Source organism: Belonocnema kinseyi, chromosome 8, assembly GCF_010883055.1.
Source record: "Belonocnema kinseyi isolate 2016_QV_RU_SX_M_011 chromosome 8, B_treatae_v1, whole genome shotgun sequence".
Lineage (NCBI taxonomy): Eukaryota > Metazoa > Arthropoda > Insecta > Hymenoptera > Cynipidae > Belonocnema > Belonocnema kinseyi.
Window position 1 is genome coordinate 88,530,850 of NC_046664.1, and position 19,444 is coordinate 88,550,293.

The 19,444-nt window shown below is 31.3% G+C and overlaps 1 protein-coding gene across 2 annotated transcripts in view; it reads right to left on the reverse strand.

Moving 5' to 3' along the window:
• The window catches only part of LOC117178909 (limbic system-associated membrane protein-like), a 253,765-nt gene continuing 234,321 nt past the window's right edge, over positions 1-19,444 (reverse strand). The window contains exons 4-10 of one of the 2 annotated variants that reach the window (XM_033370450.1): positions 14,928-15,086; positions 14,214-14,342; positions 13,959-14,096; positions 9,363-9,512; positions 8,923-8,970; positions 882-947; positions 1-612 (exon numbers count right to left, since the gene is read on the reverse strand). In XM_033370450.1, the coding sequence (XP_033226341.1) occupies positions 485-612; positions 882-947; positions 8,923-8,970; positions 9,363-9,512; positions 13,959-14,096; positions 14,214-14,342; positions 14,928-15,086 (818 nt within the window). In that variant the 3' untranslated portion in view covers positions 1-484. The remainder of the gene's footprint in view (positions 613-881; positions 948-8,922; positions 8,971-9,362; positions 9,513-13,958; positions 14,097-14,213; positions 14,343-14,927; positions 15,087-19,444) is intronic. The other variant, XM_033370451.1, reaches the window with a different exon arrangement.

Genomic DNA, 19,444 nt, shown 5'->3' on the forward strand with positions numbered 1-19,444 from the left:
ATTTATTGTTTAATTATTATTCGCCGAACTGCCAAGTGCTTTAAGGTTTTAAATGATACGTGTGAAAGGACTTCTTACTGACTATCAGATTTTAAGGGCTGAATAACATTTGAAGTGACACTCTGAACTTGCCCGCATACAAGCTTCAAATATTTTAGTAGTCTATTAATACTAACATCTCTATGACAATGAATACTTTAGTAAACACTCAACTTGTTTTCTTATGCATTTAGTTGAAATGCTCATAAGTATAATGACAGTTCTGAATTTAGAATTCATCAGTATTACTCACTAGAGCAGAATAAGACTATGAAACTGAACTTTATAATGGACAGGAATCGAGTCTCCATTGAAGTAATTATCGACATGTCTTCACGTTATTGTTAAAATTGAGTAGAAGCTCTCTAAATTATTTTTCTGCAATAGCAGAATCAATTGTTCAAAAGTACACTTTTTTTTTGAAATGCACAAATCCATCAATATTTCAAGCAGGATGAAGCACTTGTAGTTGGGGATGATGATGAAAGCAGATTACCAGCATAATTGAAAGTGTGATCAATTCAATGCAGCATTTCATATTCGATGAATCAGAAACATCGTCGTAATCTGGATCTGTCAATAGAAATTTAAATAATTAAAACCCTTTTTGCGAGCAAATGAAGCTTTATATTCTAATAAATTTTAATTAAAATCAGTCTGCATTTATGATAAATATGTAAGCTTCGAAAGTAATTAGATTTTTATAATGTTTGAAAAAATAATGTACAGCTTCAATATACTTCAGCTCCAATTAAAATATAAAGATTGTAAAGATGCACTCAGTTTTTATACAATCTATGGAATGTTAATAAGAAGCAAAAAATAAACAAAAACCAGTTTACCTCGTTCTTTCAACATATCCTGACTTCCCTCGAGAATTTCGTTCCCAGCATTTTTTCTAAGCTTACCTGCAAATTGAAATTAAGATTAAATTATAAAGTTCAAAGTAAGCCGTTCTGCACAATTTCTATAGAAATTATAGTAGGTGAAAATATAATCTCTATAATTTTATAATAAAAGGGGAGGATATGGATATTTCAAAATATAATTGAACCGGAAATTGCAGAATTCAGGAAGTGAGTGAGGGATACAAAAGTTCGATCGACCTGGCCGGATCGACAAATCTTTGACTCGACAAGTTGCAGCTTTCAAAATCTTTTCAACCGGAAGAATCTTGAATGCATAAGTTCCATTGGACCGCAGAAAAATTCAAATTTATGTTTTAAACTTATCATTGAAGTTTAGCTTAATACTATGTGATGGATATTAAAAATAATCGGAAAACTATAATGAAAAAGCAAGAAAGACTGACAGAATCGGGACACATTTTAAACACTTTTGATAAGATTTTAGCAGCCATTTTTTTTCCTTTTGCACAAAGTGGAAGACTTACGAAAGTCATGAAGATATCGATTTACTATAAAAATAAAAAAACTTTATGTTTAAAGATTTCTACTAGAGATAGGAGCTATTAAATTAGCGATTAGATACTTGCTGAGGAAGATGTATCGCTTAATCTATGAGAAAGCATTTCAACATATTGGTTTGACTATCCTATCGCAATTTCATTATATTGACATGTTGTGAACTACTTTCTGCTCAATTTAAAATTATTAAAATCAAACTTATCTTGTTATACTAAGTTATTCAATTTCCAGTAAAAGGATATAACTCAACCTTTTTATAATTTCTATGTATTTCATTACTAATATTCTGGGTGTGCCAGAGGTCGATATGTTTAATTATATCATAAGTAGGTTGATCGATATGTGTTAAATACATTTTTAAGTAATTCATCTTGAAAATATTGTTTTCGTCGCCTGTCTCGAGCGGTGACAGGTTTCTGCTTCGGGCCCGCTCGCGCATTACTTTTAACCAGCTGGACGGCGTGGTGAACGATCGCACTCGCAGCAAACAACTTTTACCGTACAAGATAGGTGACAGAAATAATTTTGTCTCAATATGATCACTTTAAACACAAGATTTAATCTTTCATTTGAGCTGGAATAAAAGATTCTAGAACGTATGATTTGTTCCCCATTTTATTTATAAAAAATAACCAAAAAAACTGATTTTCTCAAAAGCCTTAAGTGATGGAGAAAATTTGATACCAGATTTGCATTCAGCGAATCCCAAAAACATACAATATAGAGGTCTCTTTCAGTGGCCATATCACTTTTTTTTGTGTCTGTGTATTAACTTTCTGTCGGTCAATCTTTTTATTATTATATTTCTGAATTATCATTTCATTTGAAATTAAATTTTGTACCGTTGATAAAAACTTTCGTTTTATTAAACTGTCGTTGAAACACATTTTTATTTGGTTGAATTGATTTGATGAGCTGTTTTATAATAAATTTGACAATTTAAACTCGGTGATATCACATCAATGTTTTGGCTAATATGTATTGTTTTTCGAAATAAATTATGAGCCAAGTATTATATGTTTTTCTCAAAAAATATTTTTTTGTTTGGAAAATTAGGGCTACTTGAATATTTAGGTGAATCTTGCTAAAAATATTACCGACAATTTCTTCAGAAAGTCGTATCTTCGGAACAAATTGTCATAATTTACTTTTTTTACGCAAACTTTTAGAGAAACCTGCACTCTTTCAAACTCTTTTAAGAAACTTTAAAAAATATATAAAATAAACAAAATAGTGTACAATTTGCGAATAAATTAAAAAGTAAATTTGGTCAAAAAGGCCAATTTTGACATTTTTTCTAAAGTTTTGAAGTTAAACTTATTTTTGGACGGGAGAGAGATGAAAAAAAAGGATCGAAAGAACGAACGGATATTTCTCTATCTCTATCTTACAAGGATACTTTCTATGATCTGTACCTTCTCTCTTTATTCACGTCCCCCTTTTATGCAGTAAGTCGCAAATGCTCTAAAAAATTTATCTTCGTTATGCCCATTACCGCTCAACTAAGCAAGGTTTGTATATGCACTCCGGTCCCTCCCTCTCACTCTCTCTCTCTCTCTCTCTCTCTCTCTCTCTCTCTCTCTCTTTCCGTCAATCTGCTTTCTCTCTCTGCACACGCGTAGCCTGCGATCTGCTTAAAAAATTATCATGATTCCTCACGACAAATTTTAAAGTTAGTCCATGAAGGCTTTACGTCTGCCTTGTGGCCCCACTGTCATATACTGGCTTTTTGGATTCATAGTAATGTGAGGCTATCCTGTGAGTTTCGCATTATCTTAACCAACTTCTTATAATATAGAAAACCCTATTCTTCTATTATATAAAGTAAACTTGTTGAAATATCAGGCTTTTGTAAACATTCATAGTTTTATAACTTCAACAAACTAAAATTACGTGGGGCGACATAATTTTGTTAAACAATGAAAAGTCCCGAATATTAAGAAGTACCAAAAACATACCTGGCAATACAGAAAATTGCCGAAATTTAAACTATCGGAAAAAATATAACTGCTGACAATATTTGGTAAAAGAACCAGGAAGTTTCGAAATCCCAGATTCACACAATTATTTAATTCCAAAAATTTGTAACTACCAGATTTCCAATTCTTAACAACAACAAAATATTAAAATCTAATCATTTTTACATCTGTCAGGGTAAGATTTTTTTATATCGTTCATATTGCATAATGCATGGTTTTAAACCTAAGAGAAATCTTCAAAAAATTCAACTTTAGGAAAAATCGTTTACAAATTTCGTATTTTTCTTTTGCAATCAAAAGAGTTTTCGGGTACATTGAATCCTAAAATTCGAAAAACTTTTTTCATAATTTATGGAAAATTTAGAAAAATGTGTTAAGAATTTCTTAGTTTTATGAGAATTTTCAAATAATTCAGTTAAAAAAATTGTAAATTTAAGATTCTTTTGCGAAAAACTATCGAAAATTTCTAAAAATTGTTGGTTACTCATATAACGTCAAAAGTTCTTGAAATTTCAGAATATTTCTAACAGTGTCAATTTACAGAATATGCAATCACGAAATTTATATTTCAGATAAAAAAGTTCGTAAAATTAGGATTTTTCTGGTCTGGTTTAATAATTCTACTTCCTTATTAATTTTTCTTTTTCTATTTATTTTACCATCTATTTACCATCTATCTATTTATTACAGAATTTTCCATAAGGTGAACCGCTTGTCCAGCTTATTTAGACATAAAACTATAACAATGATAAAAAAATGATATTTGGAGAATTCGACATATTTTATACTATAAAAATTAAGTTTCTAATATGAATAAATAACTTAGTAAGGGCAAAACTTAAAGCATATCTCCGTCATATTACAAAGAGTAGCAAAAAATTAAAGTTAGTCTTTTCAAGAAAGTTAAATTATGAACATTTGTTCCCAAGACAGGGACTTAAAAAAAAGTTATTTTTAAGTATTTCATGATTCACCTAAATTTTTAAGTAGTCCATATATTTCAGCCCAAGTGATTCCGTGGCATCGCCAGGGTATGACTGCCCAATTATACATAAAATATATATTTATATAATCGAAATAAAATACATATGATATACTTGCTTGTTCTAATGTTCCTGTGACCTAATATTAATTTGCAAGAAATTCAATTTGACCAACATTTCATTTGGTTGAATTTCGCTTTTTAATTATTATATGTTTCAAATGTCAATTGGTATGAGTAAAAATTTAACAACTGTTAATTCAGAAAAATGAAACTTACAATAACCACAAGAGAGTGAACATCTCCTTTTCATCTAGCACGCTATGCATTTTTAGTTTTCGTAATTGTGTCTCACCCTTTGCGACAAATTAAACGAAAATTCGTTATGATGTCTGAAAGGCTTAAGTTGTGCGTTATTTTGAACACACACTAGCTCTCGCAGAGCATAGTACGAGGATGCTTTGTAGGGACAATACTGGCTGCTTTTCAAAGAGGTTTGGAAAAGTAGATTACATATCAACGTAAGGGGCAGCTGTGGAGTAGGACCAGTGTTGGAAGCCCAGTGAAAGGAACGTAGAGGCTGCTTTACGTTGAGTTTGTCGGCAAAAAGGGGGAGAAAGGGACGAATCAAGTCAGTGACTGTATGTACAGTATGTACGGCTAGAATCTGCGTTTGAAAAAAAAAAAGAATTACAGCTTCCCCAAACGTCTCTACAAGGCATTGCGATGCAACGAGTGAACTTTTCTGCGGGCTTCTAGGTTTTACGAAATCGGAACAGCATAAACCGACTCGGTACTACTCCCCTATTCATTCGCGTTTTTGTCCAGGAATCGCCGAAGAAAATTTTCAGATTTTTGTCCCGATAAACTTACGACTTTTATTTCATTTTACTTTCTTCCTATCTTTGTTTAGAATGAAAAAAAGTTTAAACAGCTACAGAATATCATACACTCTTTTCGCATAATTTTTTATAGTCAGATTCTTGACTGCGTAACAATGATTATTACTGATACTAAAAAACTTGAAAAGGTGTGAGCACAGAATAAAGTAATTATAAAATGTGTTGCAGGAAATTTTTTAGAGCGATAAAGTTTTATTCCGACAACTTCGCGTTTTTAAAACACATATGTTGTCGCAGCGAATCCTTCATCGGAAATCGATCGAAAGTTTATCTTTTGTTTTTTCTGTGAGAAATTAGGGAAGCTCGTATTCGCTATGAAGAACTTAGAAAGCAAAATTCAACAGATAATTGATGTTAAGGCTTATCGGTATACTCGTCAAAAACTTTTTTATTAACAAACAGTCAGCGTCGAGCCTCTTTAGTAACAACCATGTAAATAGCCATATTATCACTAAATTGAGCGAGTCCTTGTAAAACTGTTTGGAGAAAAACCATATCAAGTTGATGTAATTAAAACTAGTTTGTTTAAAAAACATTCGTCAAAAATATTAAATGTTCCATTTATACCGACAAGCCTTGACATCAATTATTTGAATTTTTACCTGGTCGACATTTACTAACATGAGCTAAGAATTCAACAGAAGTCAGCAAAGTTTATTGTAATTCAACGAGCCCCCCCCCCCCACTCTAGGCATTTTATGCCATAAAGTTTTTGACTATTATTAGTCCCTTCTGAATCCCTACCGGCCCGATTAAAAATGCTTTGATTTGAGTTCGACTTGAATTGCCCCCAATCAAGACATGCTAAAGTCGAAAAGTTCGACTTGAGCATGTCTCAGTTTCAAAATGGAGCCAGACATGTCTTGAAGATAAGTTTCTATGCCTTGAAGACATAAATTTATCTTTCGAGTCGAATTTTTGTGACACCAACAGAAGTCGTTTATAACTTCGAGTGTATACCTGTCCTAACAAAATGGGTCATTCTGACTATCATAAAAGCTAATATTTGTTAATGATTTTTAAGTATTTCTAACGACTTAGAAGATCCTTCTAGAAAGTTACAATTTTTATTTTTTTTTAGGAAAATTTTTAAGGGTTGTACTCTTTTAGACCCACCAATTCTGAAGCATTTAATTTAAAATAACTGATTCAATCATTATAAATTTTTATCTCGTTTATGAGCTGAAAAATGTTCGTTTTGAGGAAAGTTTACCCTGATCATTTCAGCCAAGACAAGGCTCGTCATGAGATAAGTAAATGTCGTCTTAACGAAGACAAGGCTCGCCTTGAAAAAGTAAATGCCGTTTTACCTGTTGTGGTCATAAAAGTAAGACGAAGGCTTATATCTCAACTCAGTTTTGACACGCAGCCAGACATCGCTGTCTTAGAGACGAACTCAAGACATAACCAAGTCGAACTCAAGTGAAAGTATTTTTACGAGGGGGATGCAATATTCGCTTTAATCCAGACAAAAGCATCATCAATGATGATCGCTGTATTTTATGCAGCGTCTCTCCTTTGCTGTATTTTGTGGTTACATATTCAAATTATGAGTATATTTAGTTTTTATTAAACAACATTCACAGTCATTGAGAGCCATGGTTTATTTCACAAACTTTATTCACTTTTCCAGTCAGTTTTTCTAGCTTTAGAAGTTTTTATACTTTCATATAAATATAAATAATTTCAATGTACGAAATTATCGTATTAATATAATACATAACACAATAAAATGCTTGTAAGAATATAAATTAGCTTTACACAGTTACAGTCGATGACCCTGCATATTTCATTATTAAAACTATATATAATCATAATTTAAATATGTAATTATTTTATTGGACGGAATTAAATTTAAATCAAGTCGAATTTATAGTGCTTTTTTCTCGTTTCTAAATATTTCAATTCAGTTTAATTGTACCCAAGAAATTTTAAAATAACACAAATAAAATGAAATTAAAAACCATTTAATGGCCCACTATCATGATCGAAGTGTCATCGAAAATATGTGTGAAATATTCCACAAATTTCAGATGATAGGTTGTGGATTTCAATAACATAAAAACGAATTTGACGAAATTCAAAGAAAATCAAGACTAGTGAACGTAAATTTATAGATTTCAATGGAATTCAATAACAAATATATGTTGACCTTTTTGAGTGTATGCTTTCTAAAAAGTTCATTTTTGGAAGCATGCTTCTCTTGTTTGAAAACTTTTTGTAGAATTTTGTTACCCTGGTAGAAAATATGTACTTTATACACAGTGGAAAAATTTATGTATAATTTTCATTTGTTTTATAAAAAAAAGTATAAAGGAAATGAAGATTATATACATTATTTAACTTGATCATTTTCCCTATAATAGACCATCGCCATTCTTCTGAAAATATGCTTGTATTTCTATTATCTCTGTACTCAAAAAAGACAAATTTTTTGACTTCTTGGGAACGAATTTCTTGATTATTTTACAATAATTGCAACTGATGCCTTTTCTCAAATCTTCTCCATCACTGATCACCATTGTTCAGCTCTTAGAAATACGATTAATATATGGATGCTAAAATAGAATCAATACAACACGTCCTAAGTGTGTATCATTGTGGATAAAAAAGTTCTTCTGAATTATTCAAGAGTATAGACTGTAGATAAACCACTCAACATGTTCAAGAGATGTAATGTCACATTTTCGATCCAGAGACTGCATTATTTAATGCCAGTTGCCCAAAAGACGAATAAGAATGACTGAATGGAAGTGAAAGTTTTAAAGTGGCAGCCAATGCGACAAGAGCTCGAATACTTCCGCTGAAAGCTCAATTTCGTTCTTCATTTCTGCTTAAATCTTCCCTTTTCTACCTTTATTCGTCTCCTTTACTCTTTCACTCGTCAGCTTGCTGTTGCTTTGATATTCACATCTTTGCAAAGCACAACTGAGGATTGTGAATGGCTCAGTTAAATTATCATCCCACTATACCCCTCAAAAGTAAAACTTAAAAAAGCTGGATTTTACTGAACGCATATGTCGTGTGAAATATTGTTTTCGTCTACCATTATGCTCAGTGCTGTTGAAGTTTTTAATCCATTAACGCAGTATCGTATTATCAAGCTGTTCTATAAACAATTTTCATTGTGCAGAATTTGGATCAATCTGTCTGCTATTGCATAAGTAGTAGTGTAAGATGAAGTGAAATGTATAATTTTGTAAATAATTGTTAACATTTTAGGCAGAAGGTTCAAATAATGCTCTACATTTCTCTACATTGGCATCAGCAAGAATTATGTTTAGAGAAACCCCCGAACATTTTTTAATAATACGACTGAAAGTTCATAATGAATAATTTAAAAATGCTAGTAGATGGATGCTACTATCTAATATATTACTTTTTTAAAATAGTTTCTGGTATTATCAAGATTTACGGGTTCCGCATACATAAAATTGTTTTAAAAATTCAAAAATGTTGAATAATATATTTCTTAAAATTATTTATTAATCTACAGTAATTATTGCATACATATTAGTATTTTAAATTAATTACTATCTACGGTCAATTTTCTTCCCTACATAATTTATGCTATTATGTATCCAATACTGTACCTTTGTATGTATCGTTTCCTGTGTGGTAGCCAGAACTGGACGGAATTCCTAAAACAGGCAATATTAGAAATAATAAAGTCTAAAGAAAAGAATCAAAAACTCTTTTGAATTTGATTGTAATATCTTATCACTTGACTTACGTTTATTCAATAATAATTATAATTTGCCTAAACAATTTTTCTTTAACTATTCATAATTCTTTCTCTTTTACCATTCAGAGAAATATAGAGCTCTTTTAAAATCAGGATCGTCCCAAATATAAATTGATAGCAAACATTATTTTGTTATTGTTCTGCCTAAGTCTCTGAAGTAAGTTTATGGTAGAAATATAGAAGTAGTAAGTGACGTGTATTAAGTGAAAACTGTTTAAAATTTAGAGAAAGATGGACAAAGAACAAAACATGCATTTATAAATTAAATTTCGACTTTTCATTACTTACGATAAAGTTTTATGCTACCATCCGTGTCACCCAAAGAGTTTCTGGAAACGCATTTGTATGTTCCATAATCTGAAGCGGTAATTGAACGTATTGTCAATTTCATTTGAACTTTGTATGCACTATCTACAAGTGCAGGTTCATATTTTCCACCTACAAATGAAAATGCAGAATAATATTTAATTTTATTATCTTTATACCTTAAATTTCAGGCTTCAGAAAAATGATAAAATTGGGTTCTTTTGATAACATTCGAAATGTAAATAAAAAATGTATTTTTAATTTTCATGCTAACCAGGGGTCTTCTAAGTTCTTGATAAGAACAAAACATGCGAGTGTCCAACAATATACATGTATTTCAAGTCGTCACTATTGCCGATGTTTCTTATCTCTTGCACGACAGAGACAGAGTACAATATGATGCTAGTCAATATTAGAGAAAAAAACTACGTGATTTACTATTGGCTACAAGTAGCCTATTCGCGTTTGTATTATGTTGGATAAGCAACAGCTGCTTTCAAGTCCCCAAGACGGTCGATGGAAGCGACGACATCACAATGCTTCAATCAAGTTAGCAAATGTAGATAGAGAGTTTATTCGCAACTGCAAGTTGAATCAGTATTCCGAAAGCATCACCTAATTTAACGGGATTTTTGTTTATATACCCATATTGTTCATGCACATTTACCTTTTACGCCAAAAAGATATATTTGAGAGATTTTTTATATTTCATATGAATTTCTTTAAAGATAATATTTGTTAATTTAACCAATATAATGATGGAATAATTTGAATCATCTTTTAGAGAAGAATTGGGTTTTTCTTTATTAAATTTTTGTTAACAAGAAGATTTATAAAAAATTAGAGATCCATATAAATATTTAAGATTAGGACGAATGAGAAATTATCAAAAAACAGTTTAAATTCAGCAATGAGATTAATATTGTAGTTGCCACAGTTCTGCATCAGATTTGATGTTAAAGAGATTTATGTTTTTGATTTTAAATTTTGATATAAGAATTTCACTTGACGATTACTAATTTCTAATAATATTTCATATTTTTCTCTGTATTTGACATAACATTTTTGTCACTTTATAAAAATGTGATCAGAAGAATTCTTTTGAATTTGGACGCACTGAAATTCAACAAATATTATTTTTTGTGTACATATCTGAACTTCAAGTTTTTCAAGCCCATAATCCTGAAATCTGAAATATTTCGAATAAATGTGCACAAATTTGAAATTTCTCGAATAATTGAGATTATGTATGAAACTCCTTTCAAGCTAAGAAACTTTTTAAATTAGAGATTAAACATATATGTTACTATCCACATGTATAATTTTTTTAACTCAAACGAAATTGTACATGGAAGGGGAAGCTCAATTTAAGTTATTATAATAAAACATTGGTAATAAAAGAAATCATTGAACTTTCAATTTTTGCGTTTTAAAAAATAAACTTTCACAGCTTCCAATTGAAAACTGAAAAAGAATTCAAATTTTAATTAGAAACGGTTGCAGTATAACGGTTCTAGTTAAAAGACTTTTTAAATCTTATCTTTGTACAATCATACAAATTAGATTCTTTAAAATCTAAATGTAATAACACTGTGATATTTTCAACTGTGACGAACATTTTTAAATATCATTGAATTTTCATTTTAAACGAATTTTTACATAGTGAAAATAGATAATAATTAAATTTTTGTTTATTTAAAAGAAATCACACAAGAAAATCTTTGTAGATTCAAATATTTAAAAATATGAAAGTATATTTCGACAAGCCGTTTCTATTTTTAAATTTGTGAAACAACTGAGTTTATATGTACAATTTAGGCTGTTATATTACAAAAGGTATCAGGTCGGAACTGGTCAAGTTTTTGTTTGCAACCTGTATTGAAATATAAAAAGCGATTGCAACCGATTTCCCTTTGCTCAAAAATGCTTAAGGTTCAACTTTTTTTTTGCAAAAGGATCTCGGACAAAATTGACATTCTGAAATTGAACTTTCATGACAGCCGCAATTTTCCTCTTTTAGATCGGTTAGACCTTTTGGATTTTCGTATCGGGTTGCAATTTGAAACTCTAATTCGAGGCCATACTTGCACTGTGCATCACTAAATTATAATGCTGTTGAAATCAAGAAAATAATATTAATAATTAAATAGTAATAGCACGATCAAGATATTGATATTTTAATAAACGTGACCGAAGTTCGACCATCGGACTATCTTACCTACTGTAGATATATTTAATCCGATATAAATATCCCCTTATGTTATTTTGACACATTTTAACACGTCAACATTGTCCTCACAAAGTACAACAGTCTAGATTAATTGGCTAGCATTACTATACGATAGACTTACGCCGAAGTGAATATCGGATTTGTAAGCTACTGAGTGGGCACAAATTGTGTCGTATTGATACATAAGCGTGGTAGGATCGCTAGACCCTACAGCAGGAATTGTACTACATGTTATTGGTCTTGATACAGATGCAAATGTGGGCTAGTTGCCATAATAAGCCCCGATGACAGGGTGAGCAACACCCCTAAAGTTTCGTTGTCCTCTCCTGCATAGTGTATGCATTTACCAACTCCAATCTCGGCTCTTTTGTTCAATGCAAACCCTTCCTCATAAGCGTCAGATAAAATCATGTTACTTTCCCACTGTCTAACTCGACATGCACCCTTTATGTATTATTTAAGGATTAATCTCATTCACATAAACTGGCTGCGAAATAAGATGACTTTTTTTAATGCTTCTCTTAAAAATTGAACAAACATTTTGCAACTTTATGATGCAGATATTACAAACAGAATCTAATTTTCCCTTTGAAGTCCACAAATTTTGACAAAAAATTGTTTGAGTGACGTATCTCTTATGCAAGAAAAAAAAGTTTAAAAGAAATAATTACTGAGAAAATTAGAAACCGGTTTGTCATTAATTACATAGTAAGTACTATAGCAAGATTTATGACTACTTTCCATAAACATTTTGTACATAGATTTTCATGGAAATTTAAATTTGTTAAATATAGCGGTGTTGCACCAGCTACTTTTGTTCATTTTGACAAGGCGAATCGAATTCCGAAACCTTTTGGGATCAACTGCATTTCTTAAACGTTCATCACATAAAAACTTTTTTAATTTTTCAAATATGACAATATATAGATGAGAGTCTGGTAGCCCCGGCCACTCATGATTCTGAATAAGCTATAGTTTTTTACAAATATAATTGTTAAAATAGAGAGTCCTATCTTCAAATTAGCTCCAAAGGAAATCTGATTTACATATTTTGTTTAAAGAAAACAAATACATTGTGTGAAATATGGATTAAACTTTTTATCAAATATTTGCAAAACTACAAAAAAATATCAGTTTATTTTTGGTTGAGACATATAAAAGCACCCTCAAGCTATGTAACCTGTAATTTATGTCTAATAATTTAACATACTTTCTTCTTTATATCAGTTTCATTCCAACATGTCATAAATGAGTACCGAAACTTTTGTACAAATAGGCTCTTTTTTTAGCTTCTTCCATTTATACCGAAAAAATCCGGCTGTCTGTATCGAAATTTCGGTGCACGTAGCCACGGCCTTCTAAATAACCTTTTTTGATCCTCACGCAAATCACTTTTTTTTCCTCTCTAATATAATTATTCTTTGAATGACGGTTTTTGAGTTGTAAGTAAAAGCACTAGCATCATAATTGAATATTTATATTACTATTGCCATCGATACCGGTTAGTCTATTGATAGAAGAGCAAAAGTTTCCAGTGCTATCCGCGACTCTCCCCTAATATGTACAATAATTATCACCTAGTAGGGACACTCATATTGAATCCATAGTGTTACTTTGCAGTAGTGCTTAGACTTTTTCCCAGTTTACATTAATTTTGAAGCTATAGTTTGGTAAAAACCTTGAATTGGTAAGACTTTTAAAATTAAACGTTTTTAAATTCAAATTGCCACTTTCAGAAATGAAAAAATTTCTTAAAAATTTTAAACTAAATAGATTTAAGGTTGAAAGGCTTATGAAGTCTTTTGAAAGTTTTCAAGTCTTAGAATTTCAAATTTAGACATCAAGGAAAATGAAGTTTAAATTAAATTTAGTACATACAAACTTCGAGAATTCTCGTTACTGAATCTTAAAAGTTTCAAGGATTTGGGAAATTTTAGGTTTTGAGACTAGGAATACTTTCTAAATATTTTTACAGTAGCCAAAATTTAATTAAATTCTAATAATCCCTATTCTAAATTTAAAAATTTCTTCATTATCTTAGTAATAGCCAAAATCTTTTTTCTAAACCTTCAGTAACTTTTTTATTTGAAGCGGCATTTTCAGTCGACTTTAAATTTTTGTTCCTTTGACAATTTAAATATATTTCTTGAATTATTCTTAATGGGGACATATTTTGAATTGATAACAAAAAAGAAAGATAAGTCTAAATTTTTAATAGTTTTTGATGCTATATTGTAGATATTGTAGAGGAAATTAACAACTGGCCAGGGAAAAAAGAAAATTCAGGCAACATATAATTACTAATTATTTGTATGATCCTAAGAGTATGAAATAATAAATATACTAACTTTGTGGAACAATTTCATCCTTCTCCATTGTCCAGTAGTTGATAGACTTTGGGTAAGCCTCTGAGTGACATTCTAAAGTTATTTGTTGGCCCTCTCGTGCTCCCACCAATTGATTTTGAATCCAGATCATTGGAGGAACTGCAAAATATCACATATAATAAATAATTGGTCTAGCAACAATTCAATCACAAGTTTTTAATTTGAGTATAAAAATTATATATTTATGAGAATAATTTTATTTAGAATTATACGTACAATGAACTATCAGCATAATCCTTTTGCTTACAGAGGGAGGAATTCCGTTCGATGCGATACACAAATACGACCCCATGTGCATCCGATTTACTTTTGTGATTTCGAAAAGAGGACCCTCCACACTCAGCGCTGCAATTAACAGATATATAGCGTTTAAATATTTATTAAAATTTTTTGACAGTGAAAAATAATTATTTTATTCCAGCTGAATTACTCACGAATGATAAAATTTAAAGATTCAATAAATCAAATTAAAAATTGTTCAATTCACAGTGACTTTCCCGATTCATTACTATTAATTGATTTACTACATTTATTAGAGTGAGTTGACGAGAATTAACTTTATTTCGAAAATTTGTAAAACTCGGACATTTTCAATTCAATTTTGTATGAAAATAAAATACAAAAATGTTTGATCAGTATATTTTTATTTGATCACGTTCATGTCTCAGAAGGCACAACTTAGTGAATATGCTGGGTAAACAGTGTCTACGAAACATTCAGTACTAACAAAGTACCCAACCTGAACATGGATCTGCATACACGAATACAGGCTACAAGATAGCTTTGATGACTTCTTGATTCACGTTATTTAATTTAAAGGAAATGTATGCAATGCCCAACTAATTGTGGCATAATTTGAAACGTAATTAGACTAATTAATTTAATTGTACCTCTGCAACTTTCTTAAATTCATCTGTTAATGAAACATACCTTCTCTTCCGTTTCCAAGAACAATTGTTTGGCCATCCTCCCTTCGCCAGGTGATATTGGGCGTTGGAGAACCAGTCGCTGCACATCTTAAAGTCACATTGCTTCCTTCACGAACCACCATATCTGTGCTTGTCTGATAATCAATTATGTCCGGCGGCACTGTGAAATTTTATATTAGATGTCAGTAATTCTCTATTATTATTGAACCAATACGGATTTTCGTTACTCTATATTTAATCCTAAGGAACAATATGTTTTTCAACTTCTGTTGTTTATTTTTTATCATACAAAATTAATAAGTATATTTTCTCGGAAAGTCTTACCCAGAAAATATTTAAAATTTGGTGGTTGTTAGATGTCAAATTTTAATAAATCTTTGGAGGAGCCAAATAGAATTTACGGTCTAGAAAATAATTTCACCACTGCTTCCCCTACACAATTTTTATCCCTACATCCTGTGAAGAAAAATTTGTTGGTAGGGAAGCTGGAATTTTTTTCTTCAAAAAGGCGGACATGAATAGTTAAATGTCAATAACCCAAGGATCAATTAATCTTACATCCTATTTCGAGGGGTCGAATTCACCGGATTTATAGTATTCTTTCCTTACCAGCTAGTCATCGTTTTCACCCATGCGAAGAATGACGTCATCGAATTTCTCCCGCAAGTTTGTACCAGAAGCAAAATTGCTCTTAAAATTTATAATCCAGATCGGAGAGATTGCTAGCTCGTTCGTAGAATACACACAATTAGCAACAGTTCCCCTGAATCAAGATTTACGTCACTTCAAATTGCATTCCCCTTCCGGGCCGGAAGAATCTGTAGGCGACTCTTCATTTCTTTTTTCAACCCCTCTCTAGTGTACGCTTTAGTTCAGAGAGGAATATTGCATATCTATGTAAAATCATCGAATCCATCGATCTCAGCGTAGAATTCTGAATTAGCTGATCGCTAATTACTTAGATTTAGAGCTTCATTCCATTTCCCTTATAAGCCAGCTTAATTTTCATTTGATCCGATTGCAAAGAGTACATAAAATCTATTTTGATTAGCCTTAGAGAACGTACATTAAATACTTAAGGATCATTTTTTAAATGTTATACCACCTTTTCCACCTCAATTATTTTGAAAAATCTCTCAATATTTTAAGGTATATTAATAGTTTAAAAAAAATTTAAGTCTAACAACGTATGTAGGCAATTCCATACAATTTAAAAATACTCAATGGCATTCCAAAGGATTTTCGAATATTATAAGATATTTCAAATCATTTTAATGTCTTTTGAAATAATTTAATGTATGTAAATATATTTTAAGGGATTTAAGGAGATTCCCAAAGATGACCGCGGATTTAAAAGACCTTAATGAATTTTAAAGGGATTCCAAATATTACCAGGGATCTCCTGAAATTTAGAAACATTTTACGTAATTTCAAGAATTCTGACTGATTTTGAGGGATTTTAAGAAATTTATGCATGTATTCAAGAATAAGAAGGAACATTTATGGAATTTTGAAGATCATCAGCGATTTGAAGTATTTTTAAAACCTTTACAAGGGATTTTAAAGGAGCTCCATCTTTTTAAAGCGGGTTCAAGAGATTATCTGCGATACCTAGCGAATTTAAATGATTTAGAAAAATTTCACGTGATATAAATATGTAATGGACTTTTTAGTTTTTATTTCAACTATAAATTTTTATCCGAATGAGAAAAAAATGAATAATTCTAACGAATTATATGAAATTTAGAGATAATGAGGTACACACATATGGTATTACATATGCTAAATATAAATTCTCTGAGCAAGTGAGCGCACAAGTCCAGGGTATCGTTAGAAGAACCCTGTTTTCCTGGATTTCGGTTGCAGGCGGCTTCCGCCACGATGTAATTAAAACTTTTTCGTATACCATGCTTTCGTACATTCCTTTTTTATTTTTTCGAATACTCGTAATTTCTTTTAGCATCGCATACATGTCTAAACTTTTTTGACTCAACTGAAACTTCTGTAACTTATTTCTAGTTTTCCTTCGTGATACATAGCTCCTATTTCGACATGGCTACTGTTAAGAGTATTAGGACCAAAGCCCTCTCTCTCGTCTAACTTATAGAACCTGGCCGCTGTAAACGTCTGTACAATTACAGGCGCTGTATAATTCGCAGAAGTACTCTCGGGGTAACTCCGCAAATTGTAACTTGAGCAGGGGTATGACTTGAATCAACTTGTAGCAACTGGTGTCAGGTAATTCCAGTTACCTATAGAACATACATACAAAGAGCAATTTCTAGTATTGTATTCCACTAAATTATACGATTGTTTGGAGCTCGATTTTAAGGGTCATTCAAGAGTTTTCAAATCCTCAGACCTTAAATAATTTTTTGAAGTGATTTAATCATTAAAAATACATAGTTTATATCGCATTTTAAATGTTCATTAAGTTTAACACGGCTGTCTTCTATTGATCTTTTGGTTTCTAATAAGCCTCACAACTATTTTAACTTAGTAAGCCAGAAAAAAACTGGCCACGCCTATTTCAGAGAGAAAAATCGATTTTTCTTCTTTGTTTTTAATTTTTAATGAGTTTCACCTTAATTTGTATCCAATTAAAGGTGCAAAAAAAGTTTAGACGATTTTTTCTGAAAAAAGTTTAAACAATTTTTTTCTGAAATATGGGGTCATTCAATAATGGAAATATTTTGTTTAAGAAGCTCATTTTTACGTCCGGCAATCTCAATATATAAATACTTCTTTTCTGCCTGAAAAATGTTTAAAATTCTTGAAAACCTAATTTTTCGAGCAAAAAAACTAATAGGAAAGCTGTTTTTTTTAAATACAGGGAAATCCTTTAATAGCTCTCCCTTCCATAGCCCTTCCGAGAATCGCCGCTGCGCCGCAGATAGGTTTAAGAAGAGCAGCCCGGGGCTGCGCTTGTCACTCAGGCGAGCACTCAAGCGTGAACAAACAAAAGCGGAGCGGGCTATAATGAGTTATTTCCCACCCACCATCAGCCCCAAAATTGGCGCTATAGTAGAGTTTCACTGTACTAGCACTTACATTTTCGTTCTAGTTCTAAAATAGTCTTAAAATATTTTGAAAATGAACGAAAATGAAATTGGACTTTAAAGTGCCTTAAATTCGCCTCGAATAGAGTACAAAATCGGGGAAAACAAGAAAAATGGATTTTTGTCACAAATAGGTCAAGCAATTTTTTTTCTTTTTAATAATCGTAAGGAATATCGGAATCATAGGTTGAGAAAGTTTTCAAATTACAAAAGTTCCCGTTGCTTCATAAGTTGAAAAATTTCTTGCACATTTCAGATTTTATTTTGTTTAAAAAGTGTCATTTTATTAATTTTCACTTCGAAATATAACTGAGAACAGGGCACACAGTTAATTTCGTCGTTGCAGAAGAAGCATGACACAACTCATTTAACTCCATTTCTCAGGACGCACAAAAGACTGTTTATTGTTCTTCTTATATTATTCTATAATCATAGTTATATGGTTAAATAGTAATGTTATAATATATATTCTTATCTTATATCTATGCTTGATGAAATCAGGTAAGTGCTATGCTGACTAAGTCGGCAATAATGGCGGTTCCAAGCGTCAAACGCTAAAACTAACCCCAGCAGTTGATTCGGCGCGGTTTTTAAACTTAAAAACGGTTAAAACCTCAAAATGAAAAAAAATGAGATGTTTCATGCTGCTTCTACAACGATGATTATTTCATATTCTATAAAAATACTGATATTCTCAATATTCAAAAGATACGAATCCAAAAAAAGCTGTAAATTGGATGCAAATTCGGGTTTCCTTTAGAACATAAGCTTCATGATATAATTTAGAAAGTTCACAAGAATAGTAAACATTTTCTGAGATTTTCATGCTTTTCTGAAAAGAAATCTGCAGATTCAATACAGCGCGAGTCCACGTGGACTTCGAAGAGACACCCCCACCCTCGCCTTCCCTCTCTGCCTCCCATGTAGTTATGTGGATGGCCTCAGACAAAACAACAATTTTGTTATAAAAGTATTTTTTTCCAAAAAAGTCTGCTTAAACTACTTGAGAAAGCCTTTGTTATACATATTTTTCAGGAAAAAATTTCTATATGATGCAGACGGGGGATACTAGACGCTTTCAGAGACTATTTTAGGTAACAATTCGCACATAAAGCTATACGACACCACAACTACGATGTAAAACACGATGCATTAGAAAACTCAATTGAGAAAGTCTGTGTCATTGAGGTTAGGTATATAATTAAGATCTTGAAAAAAGGTAATGCTGCCGGGGTACACTGTATTAATGCTGAAATGCTTAAAGACGGTGGGGAGTACATACCATTTAGCCTGTGCGAATTGGTCGATTTATGTATCGAGATGGGAGAAGTCCCAGATGATTGAAAAAAAGCGATAATCGTATCAATATACAAAAGAAAGGGAGATTAAAGCGACTGCAATAATTACGGAGGGATCAGCTTATTAAGTACCGTAAGTAAAATATAGTCAAAAATACTTA